Raw genomic sequence first — 22,063 nt, 5'->3', positions numbered from 1 at the left:
CTCAAGACCAAATTATAAGTCAGTTTTAAATTATAAGCACACTGGAGCTGCTCTTTGGCACATGTGGTTCTGGATGGGCGCGACGGCCAAAAGTGAAAATCAAGGGGGCTCTGGAGGAGCCCAGGGACGAGGAGTTCAAGGAGGAATTTAATGGCCTACTATTTTTTGATGATTTGAGTAGAGGTTTTGTTGGAGTGAGTTTTTTATCCAACAACCCTTAAAATAATAGAATAGGGGCTGAATAGGCTCTATTGGAGTTGCTCAGCAAAACAAAATAATAAGAAATTGGCTGCATACCAAATGGTTGACCGAAATTGTCACACATTAAAACTTTGCGAGGGCTTGTTTGTTTTGATAGATTTAGAGTTGAATCCAACTTATTCTGAGTATATTATAATACTCCCTCCGTTCCTTAATATAAGTCATATAGATTTCTAAAGAAAATTCTAAAATATAGGTATGTATCAGCTCCCACGCCGATTAGTTTGGAAACCTTTCCACCGTACATAGCACATGTTCCAACCAATCCCTTAGATTTAGGAAGCAATCTGATTGGGATAGAAAAGATGGCCTGATTTCCCTTTTTTTCTCGGTCTTACATCATTCTTCAAACCGTGCGTTAATATTGGTGCTAAAAACTATATGTCTTATATTAAGGAACGGAAGGAGTATATATTATGCCAAATCTGCTTCATTTTTCATTTCCCACTTATCATATCATCTATAAACCGGCCCGGTCCATCCTAAAGCCCATAGCCCAAGCCACGATCGGCCCATTCTCCCACCACTAAACCCTAAACCCTTCCGTTAAAACCCCCTTTCTCCGTTGCCGCCACGCCGCCGCTCCCACCTTTACCCTCCGCCGCGAAAACCCTAGAACCTACCCACCCCCACGGCCCGCCGCCATGTCGTCCGCGACGCTGGCTGTCGCAGCACCCGCCTCTGAGCACTCCAAATCGAAGAAGAAGAAGCACAAATCGAAGGACGACCCCGCCGCCGCTGCCGCCGCCGACCCGCCGTCGCTCGCTGAGGCCGAGGAGAAGACTGATGGCTACCTCATCAAGCCGCAGTCCCTTGTGCCGTCCCTCGACACCTCCACCTGGCCGCTCCTCCTCAAGAACTACGACCGCCTCAACGTCCGCACCGGCCACTACACCCCGCTCCCCTCCGGCCACTCGCCGCTCAAGCGCCCCCTCGCCGAGCATCTCCGTTACGGCATCATCAACCTCGACAAGCCGTCGAACCCGTCTTCCCACGAGGTGGTCGCCTGGATCAAACGCATCCTCCGCTCCGAGAAGACCGGTCACAGCGGCACGCTCGACCCCAAGGTCACCGGCAACCTCATCGTCTGCATCGACCGCGCCACGCGCCTCGTCAAGTCGCAGCAGGGCGCCGGCAAGGAGTACGTCTGCGTCGCCCGCTTCCACGCCGCCGTGCCGGACACCGCGCGGGTGGCCCGCGCGCTAGAGGCGCTCACCGGCGCGGTGTTCCAGCGCCCGCCGCTTATCTCTGCTGTCAAGCGCCAGCTCAGGGTGCGGACTATCTACGAGAGCAAGCTCCTGGAGCACGACCCCGAGCGCCACCTTGCCGTGTTCTGGATCTCCTGCGAGGCAGGTACCTATGTCCGGACTCTCTGTGTGCACCTTGGGCTGCTCCTTGGTGTTGGTGCGCATATGCAGGAGCTGCGCCGTGTCAGGTCGGGGATCCTCGGGGAGCAGGACAACATGGTGACCATGCACGATGTGATGGACGCGATGTGGTCGCTGGACAACTACAAGGATGAGTCATACTTGAGGCGTGTCGTGATGCCACTAGAGGTACTGCTTACTAGCTACAAGAGGCTTGTTGTGAAGGACTCTGCTGTAAATGCTATCTGCTATGGTGCTAAGCTTATGATTCCCGGGTTGCTCCGATTTGAGAATGATATTGAGACCGGGGAGGAGGTGGTTCTCATGACAACAAAGGGTGAGGCTATCGCGATTGGTATTGCTGAGATGACTACTGCTGTGATGGCGACCTGTGACCATGGTGCAGTTGCAAAGATCAAGAGGGTGGTGATGGACAGAGATACATACCCGAGGAAGTGGGGGCTTGGCCCGGTAGCACTCAAGAAGAAAAAACTGATTGCTGAGGGTCTCCTTGACAAGCATGGGAAGCCAAATGAGAAGACACCAGCTGAGTGGCTTCGGAATGTGGTGCTTCCCACTGGTGGTGATGTTTCAATTGCCAGCATTGCAGCTGCTCCTGAGCCAGAGAAGGTGAAGGTGGAGCAGGACACAGCTGTGACTGAGGAGGTCAAGGAGAAGAAAAAAAAGAGGCAGAAGGATGATGAGGACAATGATGCTGATGCTTCTGTTCCTGCGAAGAAGATCAAGGTTGAGGAAGCTGCTGAAGCAGTGGAAGGGGAGAAGAGTGAGAAGAAGAAGAAGAAGAAGAAGAAAGACAAGGGCGAATCTGGATCAGCTGAGGCTGTGGAAGTCAAGGAGGAGGTTGATGCAGCTGATGAGAAGGGGACTGAGAAGAAAAAGAAGAAGAAAAGCAAGGAAGGAAGTGATGCTGCAGCTCCGGAGAGTGCTCAGAATGGAGATGGCACAGATGCTGAGAAGAGTGAGAAGAAAAAGGAGAAGAAAAAGAAGAAGAACCGGGATACAGAGGAGGCACAATAGGTGTAGTTTATGTTGGCTGGCTACTACCTTCGTTTAGAGTTGCTGGGGAAGATTGAAATGCCTTTCTTGCTTGCCTTGTAGCTCTTGCAACTGCTATGCCTAATGTACCATCCTTAGGTTATTACTATTCTATTGCTTTGAACTGCTATGCCAAGTGGTGGTATTTTCATTGGAACTCTTGAACAACGATGGCTGTATTGTTGTTTCGCTTATACCAGATAATGCAATGAGTTTTGCTCTCATCTTGGTTTTCAGGACGACCACTCAGTTGATATTTTTGAGCTTTCGCAGTCTGATCTTCCTGCTGTGATGATGTTCTTGAGCTAAAGTAGCAAATCTTGGTTATTATTGGATCTCAACATTTACACCACACTGGGAGTAGCTTATGATGTGGTAAAACTTTTAGTGATCTGAGAACCTATGTTACTTCCTCCTAAATTGTTATTCAATGCTTTGGTTCACTGATTTGGAGAAAATATAAATTGTGCTTTGCCTAATGTTTTCTTGGCTCTCAAGAGATGCATTTCTGTTTTGGTCCATGGTGCTAAGGGATGTTTAGGGCATATTTACTCTAGATCATTGCTTTTACCATTTTCTTCATAGTGTTCGTTGAGTTCTATTTTATGTCATTGTAGGTTGCCCCGCTGTACGTCACTTGAATTCCAGTTGTTTCTAAGGACTAACATTCTTGCCGTTCCTCGCATCATGGTTCTTTCAGACTGTAAGTATTGGTAGCTCTGTGCATTTGGGGTTTGGTTGAGATGTGGCAGGGACAAAATTTTGTGTTGCTAAGCACACGTTGCTTTTCTAGCTATCATTCTTTCATTCTTATCAGGTGTGCTGCCTAACTAACTCATTCTTATCAGGTGTGCATGAGGTTAGTCATAGGTATAGGCATAGCTTTTGCACCTGTTATCAGACTTTGGCACTTGGCTCCAACCTCCAGGGTGCTACTTCCGATTCTCCAGTGAACATACATTGCACTCAAGTATTTAGAATTAACACTGGGTGCTTTGGGTCTGCATCCGTCCCCTAGGGATCCCCTCTAAGAGGGTCTGATGCTCTACTTGGTGCAAAGGAACTTCAACATTTTTCATGTATCTCATGTGCCTGATTCAGACAACATTTAATTTTGTAATTGTTTGGCTATAGAAAAAAATTCTGAATTGTCTGTTTGGCTATAGAAAAAAGTTATGAATTGTCTCTTTTGTGAGTTGTCCTTTTAATTGTACTAGTTGATTGTGGAATAGAATGTTGTTATCTGGAAATTTCAAAAAATTCAGACACTAACTCCCGGACTTTAATTGTTAAATTCAGTTCGAGAGAATGCCTTGAATGAATGATAATGTGAAGTTTGAGGCAATTGTCCCTGCCAGGATCAAACCATAGCTTATACAGCGCCTTTTCTTTATCAGAAATCAGGTATCCATTTATAAGCTAATATAAAGATCAGAGAAGAAGTGCAGGAAAGCTGCTAAAATCGTGTCCATATATCTGGCCCACATCAATATGTGCATTGCTAGTATAAAATTGAAATCTAGCGGGATGATAAAATATATGCATGCAAACGTTAAGATTGAATGTCTTGTGGCCTTAATCTTGTCAGTTTACACCATTTCTTAATTTTTATCACAAACCTGATTGAACATCTCTGCTACAAATTTGTAGTGTAGTCGACAGGTGACATTGTTCTCAACTGCAAAGCATAATTTCTCTATTGATTTTGTTCAGGTGGGAAGAGTGGCAAGAGAGCTTTTTTCCTCAGTGAATCATTCATCAGTCACGTAGCTACGTTCTCGACATGCAACCTCCCACTATCACACTTTGGTGACTTGGTGAGTGCTGACCGCAGCAGTGTTATAAAACTCTCTTTCCGTCTCTCATAATTAATATAATAGATAAAACACATAGACACAAGAAATATGGAGACTATTCTTATTCCTCTCAATATTGATAATTACCGTATATATAGTCCTGCCAAGGTCCAAGAGTTTGATAAAAGCCCACATACAAACGGACTAGATTATGATTTCTCATTTTCCTTTTCTTCTAGGATAGAGTTTGTATGTTTTACAACACTTTCCCTTGGGCGATTACCATGATATGCACATGTCTCATTAAAAACTCCATCCGAAAATCCAGTGGAAAAAATGGTTCTTGAAGAAAAAAGTACAGCACATTCGTTAATTGCATTGCACTTGTTGTCTTATTAAAAACCTTATGTGAGAAACCTTCAAGTAAAAACTCACTTAGGGAAAAAGAGTACAATATTTAACCTTCTTAGTCATTCATTCCTCAGGATATTCTAATCTTCATGAATATATATTGATCTTCATAATTTATGCATAAACTTCAATGTTTTAGCATATATGATCTACTTGATCTTTGTAATTCTAGTGGTTTTAATTACCTTTAAGGTAGATTCAATTAAATTGCTCCCCCTCATAAAGCCATTCTTTGAACTTCATTGTTCAAACCACACTTTTCATAAATGTGTGCTTAATAATAGTATGCAGGACTACAATACTATATCCTTCAAAACGTTGGCTCAGAATTCTTCTATGAATTATAATATGAGTAAATAAGAGTGATATACTTCATGCATAAATGACTAAATAAAAATTATCCTTCAGGGTAATAAACTGTAACACCCTAAAATTTGCAAGATTTTAAAATAGGTTAAAATTTAATTATGCAATTTATGAGCATTTAAACTTAGAAAAAAGAAAAAATAACTTTGTCAAAAATTAAAATCCAATATAAGGTCTAGCTACATGTTTATGCATACATATTGTTGCATATTTATTTTGTGATGATTGGGTTTGATCAAAACTTTAAAAGGATTTAAATTTGAATTGAATTTGGATCTAAAAAATGTGTTTAAGAAAATAAAAAGGAATTTATTTTCCTCTCCTCTCCCTTCCCTGTCATTCGGTCCACTCTTTCTTCTTCTCCCGCAGCGGCCCACTTCTTCCCTTCTCCTCCGGCAGCCCAGCAAGCCGCAGCTTCCCTTCAGTTCTCCCACGCCTCCGCTCGTGGGCGGGCCCAGCAAGCCGGCCGGAAGCAGGTCGCCCTCTCCTCTCTCTCCTGTCACTGACGACCCGGGCCTGCGTGTCAGCCGCGCCATCGTCTTCCTCCTCCCGTCTCCGCGCTGGACTCTGCTTGGGAGTTCCCCTCCTCGCCGATTTCTCGCGGATTGGCGTGCGCGCCCACGCCGTTGTCCCATAAATATTGAGCCCCGCACCGTGCCGCCTCCCCACCAAGCCCTAGAGCAAGCCGCATCACCTCTACCCGAGTCGCCGCGCCATTTGAATCCTGCCGTAAAGCGCTCGCCGCCGCCACGCTTGTCTAGTCGCTCCGTTGCCACCATACGTTGCTACCGAGCTTCGTGTCAAGCTTTCGAATCCGCCGAGCCCCTTTCTCCTTTTCTCGCTCTAGCTCGCTCGCGTCGCGTCGCCGAACCTTCATCGGAGCTCACCGTCCGCCCCGCCGCGCTACCCGACGTTGTAGACCCGCCGTCGACCGCAAGAAGGCCCTAGGTGAGTTCGTTGTCTTCTCCTCTTGCTCCCTGTGCTCTCAGCTCGTCAAACCATGGCCTCTAGGGCCCTAACCGAGCGCTCCAGCGAGCTTCTCGTTGCCAATGATGGAGGATCGCCGCACCAGCGTTCAAATCCGGTCGTCGGCGTCTCTCTCTTATCCTTCCATATAATCCAAGCCGTCCAACTCATATCCAACGGTCCAGATCTCACCGTACCCCTTCGCCCGGTTTATTTGCAAAAGAGCCCCTACAATTTTTTTTATGTATAAACCCGCAGTCCATAGCGTAATTCCAAAATACGTTTTCTTATTTAGAAAGCGTAGTTTCTTTCTTGTAGATTCAAAATATGTTTTTTCTATTTACAGATTTGCCACTGATTTTGTTTTGCTCATAAAAACTTCGTTTTAACTCCGATTTGATCCGTTCAAGTTGCGTTAGATTTGTAATTGCGTAATCTACGTGTTCATACTACTGTTAAGTATGTTTTTAACTTTTAAAATTCGAGGTTAGATTTAATTTATTATTTTACTAAAGGAAATCTTATTTAATTTATAACTTTTTCGTTATAGCTTCGATTTTTGTGATCTTCGCATCTGTGTGTTCATAGCGGGATGTAGATTTGTTTTACAAACTTTTTATCTTGATTCTATGCTATTGGTGTACTGTTCTAATCGATAGTCTTTGTTTGCTATGCATGATTGACTCTAGATGCTTGTACGTTGTTGTGTTGATCGAGTATAGACGGTGAGCGATTCGTGGGTGATCAAGAATACTACTTTGACAACCAGGATCAGTAGGAACACTTTGATCAAGGCAAGTATAGCATAGGACTATCCTTGTTTCCTATTAATTTTAATCATTTAATTCATATTGCATGTGTCACCTTGGACTAAGGATTTCCTAGAATTGGACTTATATCTTGTCACCTATGGGAAATGCATTGGGTAGTTAATGCTAGTGCTCGACGAAACCATGATCTTGTAACCATGCGATGTCGACGTAGAGCTTTCCGTGCTGATAACGTGTTATAAAACATATTGCCAGCGATTCAGACATTTATCTCTCCGTCTCTCATGATCAACATAGTAGATGAAAGTAGAACACATAGACACAAGAGATAGGGAGACTATTCTTTATTCCTCTCAATATTGATAATTACAACATAGAGCTCTTACGTATATATATAGTCCTGCTAAGGTCTAAGAGTTTGGTAAGAGCCCACATACAAATGGATTAGGATTATGATTCATCTTCTCCTTTCCTTCTAGAAGGATGGAGTCTGTATGTTTTACAACCAGCAGAGCTTCACGAAGCCTCATGCAGGGATTAACACAGTTAGGCCAGGTTCTCCCTCCCTCGATTCCTCTTTTGCAGAAGTACCACCTGAATTCCTTGCTAGGGAGCCTTGTTCAATGTTCATGCCCTCAGCATTCTGCACTGTTGCTGTTACTAACTTGTAATGTTAGTCTTGTAAGGCAGGGTACGCATGCTTCACGGTTGATGTCCTGTTTCCAAATCTTCGTGGCTTTATGGGCCCCACAAGTCATGAGTCTCGATCCACTGAAATCATAAGAAATATAGCATTGTATGTTGGCATTGCTTGCCGATGATTATGCAACATCAGGTACCAATTCTACATTATGACTCGAATGGTCTGCGAAGAAGGAGCGCGCCATGGGAGCCATGGGAGATTCAACAATGGCTGATTGCGGCAAGCAGATACCACGGGCATATCTGAAAACCTGACATCACTAGCAACTCTTTGTATGTAGAGGAAAAAGAATGTGGGCCAGACGCAAAGCAATGTACTGTGGTTACCAGGCTGGACTATAGTTCGCTGTTGTTGAAAATTCAGGCTACTCTTCCAATCCCCAAGCCACATTTTTGCAGGTGATGACTTGTGGGGCTCAAAAGCCACGAAGATTTGGAAATACATGTGTTAGCAGTGACCGTTTGCAGGTGACGCCTTGTGGGGCTCAAAAGCCCCAAGTTACATATTTGCAGGTGACGCCTCATTTTTCCTGAATGAAAATCTCAATACATGTGTTAGCAGTGACCGTTGACTGCGTTGGAAGTACGAAAATAATTGAGGAAAACTGAGTTGAGATTTTCTTCTAATCACCAAACAACAGGTTGATCTGGAGTCTAGAGTTCTGGACCCTAGGATCCAAGTGAGACCATGTGTGGATCATGATAGTCTGATACTTAAAGAAATTTCAAATAAAAAAAGGTAATGAAGACAAGGGTCTGATTGGTACACAAATTTTATAAGAATTGTATAGCAACTAGAAAATAGACTAGGCAGGGTATCTGAAAGTAAGAAGGGCGGGCCTGGTGCAAACGGTAGAGTCTTACCGCCTGTGACCGGAAGGTCTCATCGCATTGCATAGGCGAGAGTAAGACTTGCCACTGACACTCTTTTTCAGCGGGAACTCTCTGCACTATGTACGTCTTTTTTAGGTATCTTAAAGTACAAAACAGGCTAAATTTATGAACGGCCCTACAGAATGATCCCCTTGACTCGAGCACCTGAAAATTTTGGGGGACGGCCAAATGGCTTAATTGATGATATATTATGCTTTAGCTAATAAGACCCTCCGCAATGGGCGAGTGATGCCATAAAAAAGGTACGTCCTGCAAACAGTATCAGGCATCGAGTAATTTATGGCTGCAGTATGAGGAACCCAAGCAATCTCTTGTGTGCTACCTCAAACAGTAGACGTTCAAATAAAATAGTGTTTGTGTTGGTTCAAATACGACGGACGCATGGACGTTCTGCCATTTTTGTACAAAGATTAATATTTTTTAATCAATCAAGCAGCGGCGCAACTACTTGCCTCGCTCCCACTTTTTCGGGCACCACTAGAAGTTGGCATCTCCTCCTGGAGTGTATTGAGTGACTCATAAATTTTCTCTTTCATCTCCTGGCATCACTTAGGCGACACGCTGTGGAAGGCCTAAGGGGACAAATTTTAAGTCACGTTCCATATACTTAGACTATTTTGTGATGCAGGTTTCATGATTTGTCCAAACGTTGCCACACAAAGCAGAGCAATTCTCTGTCTTTTGAAGCAATGGAGATGGGATCCGATGACAAAGTCAATGGTGTACAAAGGTCCAAGCTAACAACGAACCAGCGTACCTAGCGTCCTAGCCTGCAAATCGGCTCTATGGACCTATTTTTACGTGACATGTGTTTTTTATGCGAAAGTATTGTCATCACTTTTCAAATCATATATTATTTCTTCACATTTGGCAGGCAGTCATAAAATCCTTCTTCACGTTGGCAGCACAACGTGTGGTTGAATACTAAACTGGTTACATATGCAACGTGCGATAGAGTACTAAAGTGGTTACATATGTAGTGACCAAATTCACGCCAATCTATGAAGTTTTGAATTGCAAACTCCACGGAAAATAGGAGATATTCTTGCGTATGCTATTTGACACAACAACATTAAAAGAACCTTTTTTTCATAAATAACAATGCAAACCGCACAGACTTTTCCTCAGTTGAAAATCTTACTCCTTACTTTATAAACTGACAAATTTAGTAATTTTTTAACACTTCAAAGAGAACTTCTGATTTGAATTGTTTGGGCCGTCCAAAAGAAGAATCCAATTCCAACTTAGAACTATTTTAACAATTCAAAGAAAACTTCTTTTGATTCGTATTGTCAGGGCCCTCGCAAACAGAGATTACCCTCAAAATATTGGTCCAAATTTAGAAAAAAATTAACAATTCAAAGAAAACTTCTTTTGATTTGAATTGTTGGCTGAGTTGGGGGCCCTACAAAACGGAGTTAACCTCCAAAACTTCCCAAACAATTGGTAGGTACCAATTTAGAAATATTTTAAAATTACAACTTATTTGAATTGCTGGGGCCCTCCAAAAAGGAGATTACCCTCCAAATATTAGCCAAAACATGCCCTAAAAATTTTGCCCTCCAAAAATTAGCCATAACTTGCCCTAAAAAATTTGGCGTATGCTGCTATTTGCGGCGCACACACGGTATTCTTTAGTAAAAGGCGAAAGAATAGTTCGCACTGTGTGCACCGCGCAGCTGCGTGCCTTCAAAAGCTCGCCCCGTCCCTCCTTTATATGGCCTTCCTTGGACTACGGCGCTGCTAGTGAAGCGAGGTGGTACTAACTCTCCAGAAGTAACACTCATGCGCTCTTCTGCCGCGCGGCCGTGGCTGCGGAAGAATAATTGGGCCAGGCCCGTTGCTCCGTGAGAGTGTGAGTGTCACTCACTCCGCACAGCAATTGCTGATGGACCGGCCCAGCAGCGCATGGAACAGGCGAACAGCGATTTCTGTGTGCTTGCTCTCCTCTAGACCTTTGCACGTTGGCAGGCGAACAGGCGAACTAGACATTTGGACGTTCAAGAAAAATGCTGAGTAGTATGAGTTTTATACAGAACCGGTCTGGACAAAAAAAACTACTTAGTCACTAAAGCAGCATCACATATTCGCAGCAGCAATGCAGCATGCTGATGTGATGGTTGGAGAATAAATAATATTTTCTTATATATAGTACTCAGATATCTGATTTTTAGTTCAACACTTGCCTACGGAAAGTAGTAGGGGATTTGCTAGCCATAATAAGAATTTGAATTTAAATTACAAATGCAACTTTGCGTAGTACTACTCCGTACTGCTTTTCTTGTATTTCTTTTCTATATAGTAGGAGTAGCATTGATGTCGGCACTTATATTTTTTTTAAAAAAAAAGATGCAAGACGTTCTTGATCATGGGAGGAATGTGTGTAGCTCCTGCCAACTTGATAATAATTCAGCATTCTTGATCATGGTTGTGCTGGTTCCCTTGGCAGTTGTGTACAACCATGGCCCTATTCGCTTCTCTTATAATTCGTCTTTTTCAACTTATTTTTTCAGTCAGAACAGTGTTTTTTCTCTCACAACAAATCAACCGGAACAGTATTTCGGCTTGATTTTTCAGCGAAGCAAACAACGCCTATATTGCGTTCAACATTGAGAAACTTTGCCCAATTACATATTTTCATTGGGAAAAAGGTATGAGAATACAAAATTCACCACCGGTAAACATTCCACGATGAACCTATATACATTTTTTGTATGAGCGATCTCTTTATTTTGTTTATTGACAACCAACAACAACAAAAACATGATAATTATTTTATCTATAAAAGATAGCTAGAAATTCAACAAGAACCTCAAACCCTCGCTCTCAACGTACTCCCTCTACCTTAAAATAGTTTACACTTTAGCAATAATCCAGACAAATGTTTGTCTTGATTCATAGCTAAAGTGTTAATTATTTTTTGGAAGGAGGGTGTACACATTGTGATGGTCGGATGTGCAGATCCAATATCCAAATCCGTATGCCGGTACTATAAGGCTGTAGCAAGTAGTGTGGCTGGAAAACTAAAGATTCAATATGATTTCACAAAAAAAACATGATTTCAGAAAGAAAAAAAACTATATTCAAAATACAAATGACATAATATAATTTACAAACAAAAATGAAACACCACCAACTAGCCTACGAGCAAAGTCCCCTTATACTCCCTTCGTTTCTAATTACTTTAACTTTTTTTATACATCATTCTTATTATATACTATATATCTAGATATAACATACCAAATCAGTCAAACCGATTAATAATTTGGAATGAGAAATAGCAAACAAAGTTACCAACAAAACAGTTGGTGCACGTCTTCTAGTCCTTATCGCCTGTGCGACAGCCGATTTACTCCCATCATTTCTAAATAAATTAACTTTTATAATTTTAAGTCAACTTCTATACGCGTGAATAAATAAAGTTGTTAGAAAGAGCACTACGCTTAAAATGTATATCATTAAAATATATTTTGTGATATATTTAGTAATAATAATAATTTAGTATCATGTTTATTGGTGTTATTTTTTTATAAAATAAAGTCAAATTTTAAAATAGTTGAGTTAGAGATATGTCTAAACGTTGATTTAGGCCTTGTTTAGTTGGGTGAAATTGGGAATTCGGCTACGGTAGCACTTTCGTTTTTATTTGGCAATTAGTATTCAATCATGGACTAATTAGGCTCAAAACGTTCGTCTCGCGATTTCCAACCAAACTGTGCAATTAGTTTTTTTTCGTCTACATTTAATGCTCTATACATATATCGCAAGATTCGATATGATGGCTACTGTAGCATTTTTTGAAAAAACTTTTTGGAACTCAACGTGGCCTTATATATATTTAAAGAGGCAGGAATTACTTTGTCATCCACGTCTCACACCCACGACACGCGGCGAGTCGCGCCCGACTGCCGCCCGGCACCCACCAGGGCGCGCGTCACACTTGCATTCGCGGCTACCGACAGGTACGTCTCCTGTCCAGCCCCCGTCCCGGCGGATGACGCCGTCGGCGGTCGGCCAAAGGCGACCCAGGCAGATACGACCTGGCCAGCTGACGCCTTGCGCTTGCGCACCCCGTCGGCCGCCTCCACCAGTCGGCGCCTTCCCCCCGCGCCAAGGGACAACGGGAACGGGGCAACGGCGGCTTGCCCTTTCGGCGGAACCAGAGGCTGATCCGCGGGGCCCGGCGTGTCTGGGTGTTGGCCCGCCTGCTGGGCTGGCATTATTTTCACCCCCACCACTGCTTTCCTCGGAAAACCGAGGCGCGTCCGACGTTCGAGAGCGACGCGCAGACCCGCCGCGGGTGGAAAAGGCGACGCAGAGGAAGTATCTGCGACGCCGCCGCGTTCGAACTTCGAACGTGACGCAGTGACGCTCCCTCCCTCGAGGTCAAGGCAGATGCCATCCAAATTCCAAGTTTTTTCACTCTCTCTCCATCACATCAATTTTTAACCGCTTACATAGAGTATTAAATGTAGGTAAAAAAAATAACTAATTACACAGTTTAGTTGAAAATCACGAGATGAATCTTTTGAGCCTAGTTGGTCCACGATTGGACAATATTTACCAAATAAGACGAAAGTGGTACTATTCATCAGATTCACTTTTTTTCACAATCTAAACGAGGCCCAAGTCGCGCTCACTTGGCAAGTGACCTGCGAGGCGTCAGGCGAGGCTCGTGGCGGGCAGACGGCGCAATCGGTGCGTGTTTCGGTTTCTCAGGAAAAGGAGTACACTTTGAGTGAAAACGTTGGTCCTTCAATTAAAAAGAAAACTTTGAGCATGCATCAGCGGATCAGACTACCAGTTATCCCGCGGCGAGAACTGAGCGGTAGCTCAGATGGCTAGGATCGCTGGTGTGCGTCCTGCCCGCCAGCGTTCGAAGCCTGGCTTCCACGCTTGTGTCTCACTGGAACGGTAGTTCCCTGAATAATTTCAGTTGTCTCTCACGCAGATGTGCCACAATGGTCAAGTGACGTGCCCGCCATACTCGGAGTCTGGTGCTCTTCGAGGATCTCTCAGCTGCGTTCGTTGTTTAGGTATAGTTGTAGGTTTGTTCGTATACCATGTGTGTAAGGTGTGTGTGGTGGTATGTGTCTGTATCAAACAGATTCTATTTAAGATGAGAGAGAAAAAAAAATCCCGCGGCTGCCTGCTCAATCATCATCACTGAGCCACGAGTGGAGAATTAGGACTGCTCCACTGCCACCTTTCTTACAGTATTTTACAACTGAAAGGGCGTTTAGTTGGGTGAATTTTGGATTTTGGGTTACCGTAGCACTTTCGGTTTTATTTGATAATTAGTGTTTAATCATAGTCTAATTAGGCTCAAAACGTTCGTCTCGCGATTTTCAACTAAACTGTGCAATTAATTTTTTTTTCGCCTATATTTATGCACGTATCGTAAGATTCGATGTGATAGGTACTGTATCACTTTTTTGGAATTTGGCCTTGCCGCTAAACACGGGCTGAAACAGACGGCAGAGGAGAACAGGAGGAGTAGGCAACTTCGCTCGCTCTTCCCGGACCCGTCGGCGTCGTGCCGTCGTCCCTACGATACCGCGAGTCCGTGACACACCCAACGCTGAACGCCTCCACCAAACTTGCAGCGGCGAAACTTTCCACCGTATCAAATGGACGACGACGACGCAACCCAGCGGTGAACCCGCAGCGCCGTTTCCTGCTGCGCACGTGACCGCTTTGACGGCTCCGGGTCCCGAGGCCCGTCGCGATCCCGATCCAAGAAAAAGCGCAGGGAACCCGCCGGGAGGCCCGTTTGCCCGCCTCACGCGCCGCACCAGCCCACCACCAGCTCCCTCCTCCGCCTCCCAGCCTCTTTATAAACCCCGCCCGCTCCGGTCGTCTCCTCCACCACAACAGCAGCCGCAAAGCAGAGCACGGGAGAGAGAGAGAGCAGAGCGCCACCAGCCGGCCGTCCGATCCTTTGCCTGCCCAACAAGCAGCAGCTGGTCCGATGGTTCTCGTCGCTCTCTCCGTCTCCTCCTCCGCCCGCGCCGTCCTGGCGTCGCTGGCCCCCAGGGCAGCCAGCATGAGGGGCTACGCGGCGTCGGCGGCGTCCGGGGCCATGAGGCGCGCGGCGGAGGGCGCGGCTGGCGCGGGCGAGGCCAAGGAGGCCGGGCGCGCCGCCGCCGCAGAGATCTCGTGGGTGCCCGACCCCGTCACGGGCCACTACCGCCCCGCCAACTGGGCCGCCGCCGTCGACCCCGCCGACCTCCGCGCCGCGCACCTCGCCCGCTCCTACGCCCGGGCCTGAACGGGCCCGGCTCCCTGGCCTCGTCTCGTATAGCATACATACCGTACTATCAGGGTGGACAGGGGTGGGGGTGGGGGTTCGTCTGGCGAATGGCGTTCGTCGCGCCGCATGACGCCCGGCATGTTCGTTCTTGGAGAGCGGGAGGTCTTCTCTCGATCGGTCGCTGTGCGATGTGCTGTGAAGCTGGATCATCTTGCGTCCGATCGACCAACGGAGATGCCATTACAAACAAGAAGAGCGGCCTGTGGTCGCCGCCGTGTGTTTGGGTGCGTGCGTGTGTGGGCAGGATGCCTGCTCTGCTCTAGTGTGCTCCTATCAGATTCAGATCAGATGTGCTCCAAGGAGCAGGGTTTCGCTGCTGTTTTACTTTCTGCAGTTAGTACTACGTACGTAATAAATTTGCAGTTTCTTCCAATTCCTATGTATTACGAACTGAACTTGTATGCTGTCCTTTTTTTTCGTCTGACAAACCTTTGTGTCTATCTTTATTGGACATGAACACGAACGAACGGAACAACGCGGTTTGAACGCTTCGAATCAATCAGATGCAGTATGGCAAAAGTACTCCCTACTATGTGTACAGGCGGTCTGAGATACGAAACGGTGCATTTTGTCCGCCGCGAGAATCTCTACAAAATCTCTTTGTAGCAAATAGACGCGACGTACCTGGCCGGTGCAGAGAGCCCGGCCGGTCAGTATGGCGTGGTTCGTCAGCCCTCCCACGGTCCACCGCCTACCACTAGGCAATAGCATCCCCACCCCAGTACCACCACCGGTCACAGACTCACAGTTGCTCAGCGCCACTGACGGTAAAAATAATTAATGCTCCCTTTAAAAAAACGGTACAAATGATTTATGTGGACGACTGACCGAACTGCTCGAATGGCTAGTGCACAGTTTTTTTTTTCTTTCCCCTTCCATCCTGTCTTGCGTTCACACGCTTGGGTACGTTGCACGGGTGCTTGGAAAAAAAAAATTCGATGCGCTTTGCTTCAGCGCCCGGTGATCCAGTGATCCCGTTGCTCTCCAGCCGTCAGCCGATTATCACTGGCATTGGTTGTGCACTCGTGCTGCCTGCACTCGTCGCCTGCGTTGTGACTGCACAAGCCGCGTGCTCCCACGACAGGCCGGGGGTGAGGGCCACGGGCCACCTCAATAAATAACTAACCACCAGTAGCTATTAGTCTAGTCTCTAGGATTTTTTATAAATCTAATTACATTTAAAAGAATTCAAATTCTGCAAAAAAAAAAACGAGATGTCCATGCCCACGGGCACGAGGCACGTCGGCATGGGACGGAAGGATCGCGAAGAGAATTCTAGGGGCACTGGGGTCTGGTTTAGATTGCAATTTTTTGTAATCTTGACACTATAGCACGTTTCGTTTGTATTTGATAAACTTTGTCCGATCATGGACTAACTAGACTTAAAAGATTCGTCTCGTGATTTACAACCAAACTATGTAATTAGTTATTTTTTTATCTACATTTAATACTCCATACATATGTCAAGAATTGTTACGATGGAGACCGAGTGAAAAAACTTAGAATTTTGAGACAATCTAAACGAGGCCTGGGCCGGTCATGAGTGACGCGCTGGCAGTCTGGCACGCCAAGATACTCCAGCTGAAAGGAATGGACCACCTCAAGTGCACTCAATTCCCGAGAAGATAGATATCACGTGTTACCAGGACAAATATAGGGACAGTGGGTGATGGCTGATGGGTCGCATGACGCCATTCTCGGTTAAATTTATTTAGAGATATAAAGATATTATTTTTAATATGTCTATTTAAGGTCTGGTTTAGATTGCCTCAAAATTCTAAGTTTTTTTACTCTCTCCATCGTATCAATTTTTGGACGCATGCATGGAGCATTAAATGTAGGTAAAAAAAATAACTAATTACACAGTTTGATTGTAAATCACGAGACGAATCTTTTGAGCCTAGTTAGTCCATGATCGGACAAAGTTTACCAAATACAAACGAAACGTGCTATAGTGTCCAGATTGCAAAAATTTGCAATCTAAACAAGACCTAAATTTAAAAAGTTTGACTTTTTGCAAAATACAACGTATAATTATGTAGTGACTACAGAGGTCATTGCAATTTCTCTTCCGGCGTGCTCGTGCAAAAGGTGGGGTTGGTTGGTGATGCAGATCAGCATCTCTCACTTCACATTTCACGGATCAGCAACACAAATTTGCTTAAAAGGCTTATACTTGCGACTAGAGGAACCGAAGGAATTTCAAGTGTCTTCGACTATAGTGTTATCCTAAACGCTAAACAGTAAATAGTGGGTTACTTATCATTTAGCTATTATTCAAGCTAAGCAACGACTTAAACAGGCAAAGCAACCATTTTAACGAGACAAACGGTAGATAAAATAGAAACGGGATATCACCATGTAGAGTTTAAATGCGTGTAAATGGGCTAAACAACTTTTAGACGAACAATGTCTTCAACACATGCTTTCTTACGCCATAATCATAGTAGAAAGCCCGAGGTAACAGGAAACAACCTGGTGCACTCTCTGTCTTGTTTAGATCCACTAAACTAATAATTACTAGCTGGTAAAATTACCTAAGTTATTAGCTGGTAAAATTATTTAAGATGAATCCAAATGCATACAGCTAATACGATAACTAATTGCTAATTGGACTTGGACACACAACCAATAGCTACCTAGCTAGTTGGGCAAACCTAGCTAGCTAGCATCAGAGCAAGTATAATAGCAGGCTGTAAACCGACTAAATGCTGAGGTGGAGGAGAGAGGGGAGGAAAGAGAGGAGAAACGGGCTGTAAGCTTACAGTCGGCTTGGGCACAAGAACCAAGAAAGTCTGTGAGAGAGACAAGTGAGCCATGTATTAACTGTAAAGAGCTAACTACTGTATGAGTGAGCTGAGAGAAGGCTGCAAGGAACCTTACAGCCAGCAAGCCGGCTGTATTATTAGCCTTACTCTCAGCAAGTGATTGGCGAAATGACCAATTCTCTCTTTCACCAAAACAACCGTGTGGCCCTCTCTCTCTCTCTTTGTGCTAGCATCGTCAGCACCGTTGCCTCTTGCCTCCATCTACCTGCAACCTCTCTCCAAACCAACCTTCTACATGGTGCCGACGACGATGGGGCTGAAGTGTCTGGCGGTGGCGGCAATGAAGCAGACCACCATCACAATATCTACGGTGGTCGCACTACGTAGAAAAATATTTTTAGGGGCGGCTGGTAACCGTTTGTGAGGGCGGTTTTTTTCAGCCACCCTTATGAAAGGGTAGCTACAAATTATATATTTGTAGGGCGGTTTTCAGACCGTCTCTACAAATCGATTTGTAGAGGCGGCTGGTGTTATCAGCCGTCCCTATAAATCTATTTGTAGGGGCGGTTGGTACTGTAGCCACCCCTACAAATTAATTTATAAGAGCGGTCTGGGAACACCAGTCGTCCCTACAAATCAATTTGTAGGGACGGCTACAGTAACAACCGCCCCTACAAATCATTTTTCCATAAAAAAAATTAAATTTACAATTCATATTCAACCAGAACATATATTTTTCATCATGACTTATCTTCTTCTGCGATTGTACTGAAACTCAACGACAATACACATTTATTTATACCAGATTATAACAAATATTCCATGACATGTCTTCCAAATGCGAATTGTAGTAATACATATCAAATCAAATATAAAAAATATCAACTCAACTAAAAAATGCTAACTAGTATGCTCATCTCTCTTCCTCTACAAGTCAACAGGTTTCTGCCATTCCTGAGCAATAATTCCACACTTGCTGGAATCTAATCAGTCATAAGTTTGCTGGAATCACGCATATCTGAGCATTTACACTCTGGAAAAAAAAGCATGTTGCACATCTTGTATCCTTATTCACAAATAAAAAAATAATAAATCTCTAATTATGCTCCTCAGCCAGCAAACAACCAACATATCAAATAATGTTAGCAACATCTCCCACAGAATGGATCAGAAATGACTACCATCCTCCCACAATCAAGAAACCGATGCACCTTAATAATTGTAATAATCTACCCTGTCAGCGTTTTGCCATATTTTCTGGTAATCTCATATGAATTCAAAATTAAAAATTATCAATCCTAAAGACAAGTGACACATTCCAACACAAAAGCACTAGCCAGTTGACCTACTAATAACGAAACAAACAGGAACAACCTCTCGAGGTAGGTTCATCTCATCAGGAAACATTTGCACCACCTTTGTGGTGGAAGTTGAGATGTAGCACTGGCAGGTTCATCTCATCAATCAGCAAGAACCAGTTCATTAGGGTGGAAGAAAATAACCACATACATAACAAGATAACACTTGAACATAGAAGGTTTCTTTTTCTTAAGAATCGTTGACATTTTACATTTTTCCTTCCAAGTAGTCACTTGTAGTTGTATAAGTAAATCTATTAATCACTATAGCAACAGAGATGTCGTAAAGGAGACAAAAAAACACCACCTAGACTATGAAGGCCGTACATAATATATTTGAACCAATTCAAATTCCTCTCTTCACTTATTGTATACCCTAGTTAGCTTATCAGATCCACACTTGATCATGATAGAATCATAGTGAGCTAAACCTTCTAGATCATCCATAGTTTCATACATGATATAAAAAATCAGGTGGTGTTTATACAGGCAAAGAAAACTAGTATATTACAGAAAAAAGAAATCAGTGTGGCGAATTCGTTAAGGATGTATCAAGAAAATAGAGCTAAAGATAGGTGAAATAGATTGCATTGCTAATGAACTGCCAATAAGGCTCATATCACATACCATATGCATTGCCAATCTCATTTATGCTCCCAAATACTGCGACAAATGCCAAACAAGAAACCAGCAAGAACCAGTTCATCACCAGGAAATACCTGAACAGATTTAATAGAGAAGTAGCATAAATCAGCAAACATTGCCTCAGATCCTGTAAAAATATTAATCATGTAAAATGTCGCAATTGGTTCCTACAGAGTATAAATAAATTCACAAAGAATGAAACAACTATTTACCTATAATATTCATGGAGTAAAAGCATGACTGCAGAAAGAACAATTCATCCATAATTTCCATAAAATTAGCAATTAGATTTAAGCAATATGATCCTACATGTACCTTTCAAGACCATTCTCAATGAGCAGTTCCAAGCAGGACCGATAGCAGTGACTAAGTGCATTCTCTGCAGCTGTGTGATACTTGACAGCATATTTGGGGCCCACAGTATGGATGACCTTCCTGCATAATGAATTAATACATGCATCTTAGCATAACTAAGATTACAGACAACCATAGAACAACATGTTGGATATGAGTAAATCTGTGAGTGTTCAATAGCTAGCTGCAGCAAAGTTAGACTTTCACTAAAGCTTCAATTACTGGCCACTGGAGGATTGCTTGAAGTAACAAGTTATATGGGTTCAACAACACCGCTTGTTATATAAAGTGAATCAGGGTATGGATATGCGGTGTTTGTGAAACACAGGCACAGGGGGTATGCTTTGCTTAATCAGAAACAACCGTCACCTGCCACACCAAAATTAAGAGAACTCCAGCTGTACCTATGTTGAAAAGCCTTACCTGCCGCACCTGCACGGCACCACACTCATGCTGCTGGCTGCAAGATACTCCCTGCTTTCACCCCCCACTCCGCTAATAACAATCAAAGCTTGCTAATAACACTACCTATGTGAGTTGTGAGAGAAAAAAATATAATTTGTTAAAGCTTAAGAAGTATGATAAATTGTACATGAAAAACCCAAAGCATAGAAGTACTTGCCTGTAAAGAAAATAAACAAACAGAAATATTACACAAAAAAGATAATAAAAAGCACCACTTTGCCTGACAAATTAATTAAAATGTTTAAGTTAACAAAATGGTGAAACTCAAAAACCCTCTCTTTGACACAGGTCATCCAAACAAATTCCCTCATTCTATCTGCATTATAACTTTTTTAGCCATCTTAGCTCAGTGGTGAATTAGATTAACAAAGAATCATTTCACCATCTTCCTGAAAACAAAAGGAAAAAAGACACTAAGAATGAAAAGTCCATGTACACCTATGGAAAGGCAGACTATGTGGAAACTATTCTTAACAAGCTCTATTGGAACTAAGCATGGCCCCCATCTAACGCATACTGGAAAAGCATCCATCTGAAATCAAGCACAACATTAAATTGCCTTACTATCCAGCATCAATATGTAGTAAGAATTTTAAAAAATGCTAAGTTTAATACTTTACACCTTTTACAAGTACATATGCTATATCATTCTCCCTGGCCAATCTATTGTGTAGTTTAGTTGAAGATTATCTGTTAGTGATATCATAAGCAATTGCAATAATATCTGCCTCCAACAGGCTCTCAAGAGGCTCTGCACGACCTATCCACATGTCTGGTTGAGACTAGATATCGGACATCTCAATGCTTGAACTACCAGTGTCCACTGAAATATCATCGACTTCCCTACTTTCAAACCCACTTGACAAATAGGATTACCTCAATCTGGAATAGCACCTAGGAAGTCAGAATTATCCAATTCTACAACTCTGAACCAAATTGAAAGTCACACACAAAATCAAGAAGTTTTCTGCCAAAAAATCCGAAACCCAAGATGAAAGACAGGGTAAGGACCTCTACCAGGAACGGATAAACAAAATCCGTTTGTGGTAGGCATCTGACCTGGGGCTTTGACATCTTTGCGGCTCATGAGCATGGAGCTCGAGCAGTCGATGGAGCGGACGACCGCAATGGGGAGGGATGTCATAGGGGCGCATGGAAGGGTGGGCGTGGAGGCGCATGAGAGAGATGAGGGCGTGGACCGCAAAGCCACCATTCCAACCACTTCAGCAGCGGCACACGCGTACCTTGGGAGGCCTCGTCGTGGAGCAGCCAGTGTAGGCCAACCGGATTCGCTGCCCCCGAGCCCAGATCCGCTGACATCGAGGCCGGAGCCGACTGGATTCGCTCAGTGGGCATCATGAGGAGTTACTCCGTAAGTGGGATCGGTAGATGCCGGAGCAGCTCGACGTCACCATCGCGGATGCGTTGCTGGAGGCGACGGAGGAGCGATGGTGGCGATACGCGCGGCAGCAGGAGACGAGATGGGTGCCGGCCTGGGGGCCGGTGGGGCCAGGCGTAGGGGGCTCCGGCGGTGGCTCGACGTCACCCTCCCCAGCGTGCACCTCCGTGGT

The 22,063-nt window shown here is 44.1% G+C and overlaps 2 protein-coding genes, 1 long non-coding RNA gene and 1 other non-coding gene across 5 annotated transcripts; 2 read left to right on the top strand and 2 right to left on the bottom strand.

Annotated features, from left to right (window-relative positions):
* The first annotated feature begins 844 nt into the window (after positions 1 to 844).
* LOC136451875 (H/ACA ribonucleoprotein complex subunit 4-like) lies at positions 845 to 2,908 on the top strand. Its single transcript, XM_066452558.1, has one exon. It carries the CDS (start codon positions 906 to 908, stop codon positions 2,664 to 2,666), a length of 1,761 nt encoding a protein of 586 aa, XP_066308655.1. The 5' UTR covers positions 845 to 905; the 3' UTR covers positions 2,667 to 2,908.
* Positions 2,909 to 10,154: 7,246 nt separating this feature from the next.
* Positions 10,155 to 10,270, bottom strand: LOC136455714 (U5 spliceosomal RNA). The gene has a single exon (XR_010759191.1). It is a non-coding gene; the product is annotated as a U5 spliceosomal RNA (small nuclear RNA).
* A 4,180-nt stretch (positions 10,271 to 14,450) lies between these two features.
* LOC136451874 (late embryogenis abundant protein 2-like) lies at positions 14,451 to 15,275 on the top strand. Its single transcript, XM_066452557.1, has one exon. The coding sequence runs from the start codon at positions 14,561 to 14,563 to the stop codon at positions 14,858 to 14,860; it is 300 nt and encodes a 99-aa protein (XP_066308654.1). The 5' UTR covers positions 14,451 to 14,560; the 3' UTR covers positions 14,861 to 15,275.
* A 4,471-nt stretch (positions 15,276 to 19,746) lies between these two features.
* On the bottom strand, positions 19,747 to 21,488 carry LOC136451873 (uncharacterized). 2 transcript variants are annotated; one of them, XR_010758665.1, is made up of 3 exons: positions 20,451 to 20,980; positions 19,886 to 20,108; positions 19,747 to 19,800 (listed from the first exon to the last, which is right to left on the bottom strand). It is a non-coding gene; the product is annotated as an uncharacterized lncRNA (long non-coding RNA). The 2 variants fall into 2 exon arrangements; XR_010758664.1 differs by lacking the exon at positions 19,747 to 19,800 and adding an exon at positions 21,369 to 21,488 and having other exon boundaries at positions 19,811 to 20,108; positions 20,451 to 20,555.
* Between the last annotated feature and the right edge of the window lie 575 nt (positions 21,489 to 22,063).

Source organism: Miscanthus floridulus, chromosome 5 (assembly GCF_019320115.1).
Source record: "Miscanthus floridulus cultivar M001 chromosome 5, ASM1932011v1, whole genome shotgun sequence".
NCBI classification, from domain to species: domain Eukaryota; kingdom Viridiplantae; phylum Streptophyta; class Magnoliopsida; order Poales; family Poaceae; genus Miscanthus; species Miscanthus floridulus.
The sequence above is the reverse complement of the archived record's forward strand: the minus strand, read 5'-3'. Positions and strand labels throughout refer to the sequence as shown.